Source organism: Gastrolobium bilobum, unplaced genomic scaffold, assembly GCF_033153095.1.
Source record: "Gastrolobium bilobum isolate Gb01-03AN ecotype WA unplaced genomic scaffold, APGP_CSIRO_Gbil_v1 utg33260, whole genome shotgun sequence".
Lineage (NCBI taxonomy): Eukaryota > Viridiplantae > Streptophyta > Magnoliopsida > Fabales > Fabaceae > Gastrolobium > Gastrolobium bilobum.
The window spans coordinates 174878-185306 of NW_026898181.1; the positions used below are offsets into that span (position 1 = coordinate 174878).

The 10429-nt window shown below is 40.1% G+C and overlaps 1 protein-coding gene across 1 annotated transcript; it reads left to right on the forward strand.

Annotated features, from left to right (window-relative positions):
* The first annotated feature begins 7712 nt into the window (after window positions 1-7712).
* Window positions 7713-8120, forward strand: LOC133313633 (uncharacterized). The gene has a single exon (XM_061515030.1). It carries the CDS (start codon window positions 7713-7715, stop codon window positions 8118-8120), a length of 408 nt encoding a protein of 135 aa, XP_061371014.1.
* Window positions 8121-10429: the final 2309 nt, after the last annotated feature.

Here is a 10429-nt window from a genome sequence, read left to right on the forward strand (position 1 = left end):
GGACAATAATGGTAATATGGTATAAAAATCAAATCTTGAATATCTTAAAGTGTGAATATGTACTGGGCTTTTTTTAGACAATACTCCCAGTACTTCAACGCTGGAGTACTTTGTGGGGGAAAAGTACCATTTTAAATTTTTTGAGCAAAAGAATTGCCCAGTTAAAATTGATTAGATAAGTTTTTTTAAAGTAATGCAGTCAAATATGTCACATATGCTGACGGGACTAGTCTCGTCATTGACACTGACGGGACTTGTGTCACGTCAGCGCCACGTAGGCAGTTTTGTTACCATAAAACTTCAGAAGACCATAACTTGTGACTCGGGTATCCAAATCAGATGATTTTTTTTTTGATTTCACATAACTTTTTGATATCTACGCAATGACATCTCATTTAACATATTTTATCTCTCACAAACATAATTAAAATTGGTAACAATTGTACCACAATCACGCGTTTAAATTCAGAAGATCTTCAAACTATGTTTGTGGGAGTTAAAATATGTCACATTAGCTGTCATTGCATAGATCTCAAAAATTTATGTGAAATCAAAAAAAAAAAATCATCTGATTTGGATACCGAGTCACAAGTTATGACTTTATGAAGTTTTACGATAATAGGACTGGCTACGTGGCGCTGACGTGGCACGAATCCTGTCAGTGTCAGTGACGGGACTAATTTCGTCAGCATCTGTGACATGTTTGACTGCATTACTTTGGAAAAACTTATCCAATCAGTTTTAACTGAACAATTCTTTTGCTCAAAAATTTTAAAATGGTGCTTTAGCCGTACTTTGTGAGTGTTAAATTGTAAATTTAAAATAAATTTTATTTAATTTTAATCCAATAATAAAAAAATAATCGTAAGAGCTTGGGAGCAAAAAAAAAATGTTGTGAATATAATCGTAAAAAATAATATTAATATCAAAAGTATCATTTAATGGCCGAATTTATCGGATGAAATGTTTCATAATTTTATAACAAATTCCATACATATTTTTTGGAAAAAAAGTTAATATAAGAAAGGACCAATTTATATTGTCCAACTTTTCTAGGACAACAACAGTTGGTTTCTTTTCGTGATTGATTCAAAGCCATATAAAATAGTTAATGCAAATTACAAGTTCGTGTATTGTCTACATCGACACACATTTGAGCACGTGAATGATAACAATTTAACAATGACTGCTGGTGACAGAAGAAGACTGTTGGGTTTCCTTCTTTAGTGCCCAAGAGCTACGGAGGGGTTTGAAAAACCTTAAATTTTAAAATCTTCTTTTCTCTCCTACATAAGTATTAGTTAAGGATGAGGAGAGGTTGGCTTGAGAAATATTTTGTGAGGCAATTTTGATAGCATCTCTAGAGAAAAGTTTGAGTGTTAGACTTTTCTAAACAATGGAAGGAAAGATGATGAACATTCTGAGAATGAAGAACAAGGAGAGGAAGAGAGGAAGAGAGAAAAAGAAACATGCATCCATTGATTCGAATTACTAAATGATCTTACAAGTCAGAAGTGTTTTTATATACAACTCAATAGTTACAACTAACTCAATCACTTAATGACTAATCTAACAAACTCTTAACAGAATATGATTAATCTAACTAACTATGCCACGTCATTATTTACAACTTCCTTAGTGAAGTTTGAGAGAATACCATTATTATATGTGATGTTTGAGTGTACCATCATTATTGGTGAAATTTGATATATTGTATCTATTATTTTTATTGTGAAAGTTTGATTCTGGACTTGTGTTCCAGGGGTTTTTACTTTTTCACATTGAAAAAAGTTTTCTCACGTTAAAATCTTCTTGTGTTCATTTTCTCTCTCCCTCCTTCACAAATTTCTTTTCTACTGCGCATAGGCCGACCTGGTGAGTTCATGCCGACCTCTTTGATAGCCAAGCTCCGAGCTCGACATTTTGGCTTCCGCAAAGGCTACTTAGCCAAGAATGAGGGACCGAGTTCGTCCCAACAATGGTATCAGATCCCGGGCTCGACGGGTTTTGAAGGAGATGAGATGGAGATAAGTGGAGTAGCCTATGACGGCAACATGTTCAAGTTGACCACGAACAACTTTACTTACTGGAGATCGATGATGGAAGACCATCTATACTGCAAGGACATGTATAAGCCCATCGTCCATGAAAAGATGTCTGAAGGCAAGTTCGAGGAAGAGTGAGAAATCCTGAATTGTAAGACGATGGCCATGATCAATAAATATATTGACAAAAGCCTCTTTGAACATGTGTCCGGGTTTACGAATGCATACAAGTTGTGGACGAAGCTGAAGTCCATGATTCAGAAGAAGACTCTCAGGAACAAAGCACGCCTGATTCTCTGACTTGCGAAGCTCGAATACAAGGACGACATGAGTATGATTGAGCACCTCAACACCTAGAAAGGTATTGTCAATCAGTTGTCTAAAGTCGAGATGAAGATAAGTGAAGAGATGCAAGCATTGCTACTATTGAGCTCGCTGCCAGAAAGCTGGGATACTCCGGTCATGGCATTAAGCAACTCAGCTCCAGATGAAAAATTGAAGATGGATGTCGTGACAGAAATCTTCCTGACTGAGGAATCCAAGATAGAGAAACGAGGTGTAACCAACACATCTGTGGCAAACATGACCGAGAATAGAGGAAGGTCTGACGCTCGGGGTCGTAGCAAGAGCCGGGGTCGTGATGGACGTGATAAGTCCAAAGGTTGTTTTAGACCGAGATACGAATTGATGTCCTTATATTGTGAGAAGTTCGGTCACAAGAAGTCGAACTACAGAACTCTACAGAAAGATGGGAAGAATGGCACTGCGAAGCCGAATCAGATTGAGCCAAAGAAAAAAGAAGACAAGAGCACCAATGCGGTGGCTGCCAACTTGGATGCCGAGATATTCCTCCTTGGTTAGGATAATTTTTTGAATGTTGCATATGAAGATTGCACCTGATATATTGACTCAAGTGTCTCATTTCACGTCACTCCACACAAAGGTTTTTTCTCCTCTTATCAAGGTGGTGATTTTGGAGTTGTGAAAATGGAAAATCAGGTGACCAGTAAAATTATAGGTGTCAGTGATATAACCCTGACCACGGTTGACGGGTGCCGACTTGTGTTGAAAGATGTAAGGCATGTGCCTGACATGCGACTGAATCTAATCTTGGTTGGCAAGCTTGATGATATCGGGTTAGTCAACTACTTCGAAAGTGGTAGATGCAAATTGGCCAAAATTTGGTGGTTTTCTGAGGCAAGAAAGATGGCTCCTTGTACATGATGCAAGGAAATATAAATGGTGAAGAAGTCAACTCTGTCCGAGATGGACCTAGTATGAAGTTATGGAATAAACACCTCGACCACATGAGCGAAAAAGGGCTCCAAATTATGAACGAGAAAGGATCATTGATCGGGTTGAAGGGTCAAGTGCTGGAGAGTTTCATGCACTGCCCAGCTGGAAAGCAACAACGAGTGTCTTTCGTGATACCAGATCAACCCAGATAATGTAGGTATATTATTGACCTCGTTCATACCGACATAAGTTCCATGTCGAAAAGATCCCTTGGTGAAGCTTAATATTTTGTTTCTTTTATTGATGATCATTCTCGGAAATTGTGGGTATATTTATTGAAAACTAATGACTAGGTACTCCAAGCCTTTAAGGATTTTCATGCTATGGTGGAAAAGAATACTGACAAGAAGCTCAGAGTGATTTGATCTGACAATGGTGGTTAGTATTGCAGCCTATTTGATGTATACTATAGATCGACCGAGATCTGACTTGAGAAGACGCCCCCAAGACTCTGCAACTAAATGGACTTGTTGAAAGGAAGAATCAGACTATTGAAGAGAAGGTTCGAAGTATGTTATCCAATGTAGATTGCCGAAATCTTTCTGGGGCGAGGCTGTCAAAACTGTTGTTGACTTGATAAACCTCTTAACATCACTACCATTAGATGGAGAAAATCTAAAAGAAGTCTGGACAGGTCAGAAAGTAATCTACGATCAATTGGAGATATTTGGATGCCTAGCTTTCATGCATATCCCTAAAGACGAAAGGGCGAAGCTCGATGCAAAGACGAATAAATGCATTTACCTCGGTTCGTCAAGATGCGAATTCAGATTCAAACTTTGGAATCCAATCAACAGAAAAATATTTAGAAGCCGAGATATGGTATTTCATGAGAACGAGACTATTCAATACATCCCTAGGCCCAAAGTTTGGGTTGTTATCCGATGAGAAGAACCCGACCCTCCTGTCCGAGCTAAAGTAGTGGGAGAAAATCAAGAGAATGAAGAAAATGATGAGATTAAGAAAGGTACTAAAATCTGAGGTCTTAAGGACAGAGATGCTAAGGTCCAAGATCCTGAGATCCGTGGTGAAAATGAGGGTGTGTATAACAACCATTCCGTTTCCTAAAACTATTTCTCAAAAGAAATACTTTTTTTTTCTATTTATGTGCCTTGGAATAGTTCTTGAGGAAAAAAAATGTGTTTGATAATGTGTTCTATTTTTATTCCGAGAATGAGAATTGCGTTTGATAACACAACAAAAAATATAATAAAAAATAATTCCTATTAAGTATAAAAAATTTCTGGATCATCATTTTCCTTTTCATATGGCGTGGTGGTTGTGGCGACGGTGGCATGGTGGTGGTAATGGTGTCTATGGTGATGGTGGCGGTGGCGTGGCAATGGCATAGTGGTGGTGGTGCTGGTGACGGTAGTGGTGGTTGGTGGTGGTGGCAATAATGGTAGCAATGATGGTGGCATGGCGGTGGTGGTAGTGGTGGTGATGGTGACATCAATGGATACGGTAATAGTGGTGGCGGTGACGGTAGTTGTAAGAACTCGCACCGTTAAATTAGGAATTTAATTATTTAATTATTTAATTACGAGATTAATGAGATAATTCCATAATTGACCCTAATAATTATGAGAATGCTTAAATAATTATGGTAACTGAGTAATAATGTTGAAAGTCGCTTTTCTGACGAAAAGTGCAGATACCGATTCTGCCTCACGGTATAAATGCGTATTGATAAAATATCCCGAAAAATTATGAAAAGTGTGTATATATTACTAGAATAATATATAGGACTAGTATAACAAGTTTGAAGTCAAAATAATGAGAATTGGTGTCAGAACTGATACCGGCTACGTAAAAACGTGTACCGGCAAAGTGCTGCGAAAAATAAAATAAAAATATGACAAATCTTAGAAAAATGGCTAGGTTAATAATCCAAAGTTTGGGATTAAAATGATAAGTGTAGCTATTAGTGATAATACAGTGTGTTTTAACTTAAACCGCCTATATATACTTAATGACACAGATTTTTAGGGCATTTTCATACACTCTACGTGCCTCCATTTGCTGAAACTTCATCAGCCTCATTGCCACCCTCTTCCTCTCTTGAAACACAACCAAAAATCCACCTTTCTCTTTGATTTTCTTCCTTAGTCTTGTAAACACTTGAATGTGTGCATTGGGAGGGAGAAAGGCACCTTCTTTGGAGTGTGGTAACTACTGACTTGGGGTGTGAGGACTGCCTCTGAGTGTGGGATGGTGTAGGAACCATTTCATGAGTTGTTGAGCTTCAAGGAGCTAACTTTGTGGAGAAAGAACCATTCTTAATCACCATTTTTGTGGCTTTGTAAAGTCAGATTGTTGGGGCTTCATAGAGAGCTCCAAGAACACTTTTAGCTTCTGTTTTGAAGCCTTGGGTATGTTCCTTACCTTGATCATGAGTTTTCTTTGGTTAAAAACGGAGTCTTAGCATGTTTAATGAGTTGTTTAAGTAGCTATCATGGTCATTGACCTAAAGGGGTTTAAAAATGCATGCTTTAACGTTCTAATGTGTTAAAAATGGAACCTTGGGAGAGATATCTCGCGAAATGCAGAATCTGCATTCTGTCACGACATATCCGGATATGGATATCCGGATATGATATCCGGATATGGCCCCGACAAATATCCGAATATTATGGGATTTTCGAGACATTGACAGATTCTATGCATACAGGACTGTATTTGGGGTTTGTGGACCCTAGTTTGGTTTAGTTGAAACTCTGTAATAATTAATTAAGTCAGAATCAAAGTGATTAAGGGCTTATGGCTTTGTGAGAAGCCTAAAGACATGAAACGAAGAAGAAAACATTGTTGCTGTGTCTTGAATTATTAGATGATGAATGTTGATGTGATTTTTGGTCTAAAACAGATTGTGATTCTCCTGTTTGTGGACTTTGAGCTTGGTTGGACCCTTATGTTGGATAGTTAGCTTGCGAGGTAAGCTTTCGTGTCATCGATTTAACCATTGTTGGGTCCACCATACCCCATGGGGAAATGGTTTATATGCATGATGTGTTTTCATGTATTGATATTTGAAATGCTGTTAAGCTTTTATGTGCAAGTGCCTTATGATATGCATGTGTTGTTCCACCTAGACGGTAAGCGTGAGTATGTAGGAGACATACAATAGGGTGATTCTGTGGGTGGGTGCAAGTGGTGTCTTGCACTGATTGTAGGTAATAGACGTATGTAAATCCTGTATTTCTCTGGCTAGTAGAATATTTGACACGCATGACATGATTATTCTGCTGCATTGTACTGATTTTGGAACTTATACTATTTTACTATTTTTAGAACTTATATTGCACATTTAAGTGAGCTTGGGGTGGAGAAATCCTTGAGGACCCCTTATCTTACTGAGATTTTTTTTAGAGATCTCATCCCACGTTTGGGGCACATTTTTAGGTTCATGTAGCTCGGGGGTTGATACCTCGGGCGGCAGGAGGCCGGAGCTGAGTTGAGATTTATGTTGTTTGATGATGATTTGCTGGATTCTGAAATGCTTTACATTTATTATCATGTTATTGATGTGAGACTCTATTGGGCTTTGTTGCCTTATTTGGTGAGCATGGGGTTATCCATGCCACATTGACTTTACTTTGATGCTTTAGATTCGAGTTGTATAATGTATCAAGATTATGGTCTGATCCGCAGAAGCTGATGTTTGCCACCTACATGCTGGAGGGCGACGCTCCTGAGTGGTGGATGAACACCTCTCACGTCTATGAGATACAGGGTCATGTGATTACATGGCCATTCTTTGAGGATTGCTTTATGGGTAGATATTTTCCCTACGATGCGCAAGAGAGGAAGCAGGGAGAGTTTGACCGTCTGGTGCAGGGCTCGTTGTTTGTGGACGAGTATTTGGCTAAGTTCAATGAACTAGTCAAGTTTGCGCATTTTCGCATTGTTATGCCGACCCCAACATTCTTGGCTTCTAAGTTCTGAAAGGGACTTAATGAGGAGATAGCTGATCGTATTGTTGGGGCTGCATCTAGAGATTTTGGCATTTTGGTTCAGCAATGTCGTGACATCGAAGATGTTTGTATTGTGAGCAATGCCAAGAGGGCCAAAGTAGCTGAAGTGAAAGGAACTGGTAGTTTCACTTCCTGGAAGGACAAGAAGTTTGTTGGAAAAGGTAAAGGAAAGCAGTTGGCTGCTAGGCAGACGCCTAGCCAGTTTTAGAATACTTTTACTCAGGGGAGTTTAGCTAGGCCTCATACTCCCAGATGCTCGGTATGTGGGAAATTCCATGTGGGGCCGTGTGCTACCGGCCAGTTGATCTATTTCCAGTGTTGCCAGGCGGGCCACTACTCCAGAGATTGTCCGTCGTCGACCGCGAGAGCTGTAGCAGTTTAGGCAAATCCATTGCAGATGATTCCTACTGCACCTACAACGGCACCTGTTGTGCCACCTACCACCGGTCGTGTTTATACTTCGGATCGACAGCAGTCGGACAGAGCTCCGAACCTTGTGAGAGGTACCATTTCTATTGGTAGTTGTGTCATAAATGTATTGTTTGATTCCGAGGCGATGCATTATTTTATCGCGACCCCGATTGTTGTGGGGCTTAAGTTGCCCATTGCTGTGTCTTCTCCACCGTTGCGGGTGACTATCGCCACTGGAGAAAAGTGCGATACCTCCACTGTACATCGAGATGTCGTGTTTCAGTGGGATGACCGTGAGTTTTCAGTGGATCTGATGGGATTGCCGGTGGCTAATTTAGAGATCATCCTTGGCATGGATTGGTTGTTCAAAAGTTATGTGTGTTGGATTGTGTGATTGCATAACATGATGTATGAATTATGTTTATATATTGAACGTTGTATTGAAGTGTTTGATAATATAACCTGAGGAACTAGGTTAATTGAGTGGGTTATTGGCCATCAGAGTATTGTGGACTATCCCTTGGGGGGGATGTATCCGAAGAGGGTGCCTCTGAGGAGTTTGATTGGATGCTCAGTTGATGTGTGATTCATTGAGTGGTCCTTGTGTACGAGGTACACTGGAGACTGGTATGCCTACTAGTTCCTTGGCCGATAACCTATGTCATGGGTTTCCCTTTGAGGATTGGATCCTAAGAGTGTTGACTCTTGGAAGTTCCATGAGGGCACCGATTTGAGTTTGACTCATCGCGTAGTCCGGGTGCACAGATCAATCATTTTTAGTTTGCCTCAGGAAATTATAATGCATTAAGAAACTTGAATTATGAGTTTAAACTCTACAACCACCAAGTAGTGGGATGAGTAAAATATACGAGGAGTGGTATGCCAAGTTGGGCATGGAAGGTAAGATGCCTTATGCCATTACACGTTGTGATGATGCTTTATTTTAAAAACGTAAGAGAATATATCTTATTACTGGTGAGTGGGGAACACTCTCTAGTCAGGAATGTCGAGAATGTGAAATTTTCTTCAAGGAGTTGAGTGTGTAACACTTGAACTTTGTGGCAAGGCCACACACGATCTGTCATATGCGAGGCAAGTGTATGTACAATTAGTTTTGTGGGTCGAGTGGTCTCCATAACTCTAGGTTAATATGTACATTATTGATATGTTTAATATGTAGTTGACATGTTAACACCATGGATAGTGCTAAGCATGAAATAAGTACGATAAATTGTGGTAATGTATCAATGTACTTCACCTTTATTGACTTTCGATTTTGCATATGACATGGAGATTGAGGTATACAATTATATGAAATATTTGATTTATTATGTTATTGGAATTGAAAATTCTGCAGGTGTACGTGAACTAAGGTACGTTACTATGTGAATTAGCATGATAAATAACATGTACTAATTGAAATGAACATGATTATGATTTCGTACTGTGAAAAGAATATGATTTTATTATGAGAATAATGAGTTATAAAATTGTAAGTCAAGTCGAGGCTAGAGTCACAGAATAGGACCTAAACTCACCTGAGTTGTTGTGAGAAATAGAGTTTGGGAGTCAGGTCACCTCTATTGATAGAGTGACTGGTGATCCCAAGGGATCGAATGACTTTGATGTCATTGAGAATTTTCAGGATCTGACTGTGACCTCTTTGTTTGCGGGTGCACTTCTCGAGATGGAGACTGTGAGAGTCGAGAATGAAATGATGGAAAAGATTAAAGAGGCGCAGGTGCAAAAAGAGTGCCTTGATTATGTGAAGAATCAGGACGGCGTGTCTTGGAACGAAGATGGTTTGTTGATGTTCCAGAAGAGGATTGTGATTCCTCGAGGTCATTTGACTGAGGAGGTGATGGCCGAGGCCCACAAGGACCAATTCACTGTCCACCCTGGTGCTACAAAGATGTACCAGGACTTAAAGAGAAATTTCTAGTGGTCGGGCATGAAGAAAGACATAGTGGTCTATGTGTCCAGATGTTTGATTTGCCAGAAGGTGAAGATAGAACACCAGAAATCGTCTGGTAAGCTTCAACCTCTTGAGATTCCGCAATGGAAATGGAAGAGAATTTCTATGGACTTCGTGGTGGGATTGCCTAAGACTCAGGCTGGTTGTGACTCTATCTGGGTCATTGTGGGCAGATTGACCAAGTCTGCCCATTTTCTTCCGGTAAAGGTGAGCTTCACTACTGAGCAGTTGGCCAAGCTGTATGTTCGCGAGATCGTGAGACTTCACGGGGTGCCCGAGAGTATCATCAGTTATAGGAATCCGAAGTTCACATCTCGGTTCTGGGAGGCGCTGCAGGGAGCTTTTGGTACTCAGTTGAGATTGAGTACAACCTATCACCTTCATACTAACGGACAGACTGAGCGGACCATCCAGACCTTGGAGGACATGTTGAGGGCTTGCACCTTGGAGCAGGGTTCAGCATGGGATATGTACCTGCCATTCGTTGAGTTTTCGTACAACAACAGTTTCTATGCTAGCCTAGGCATGGCACCCTACGAGGAGTTGTATGGTAGGAGGTGTCGGACTCCTACCTGTTGGTCTGAGGTTGGAGACAAGGAATTATTTGGTTTGGATTTCGTCCAAGATACCACCTAGCAGATCCAGATGATCAGAGAGAAACTGAAGCAGGCGCAGAATCGCCAGAAGAGTTATTATGATGTTAAGCATCGACAACTGGAGTTCAGTGA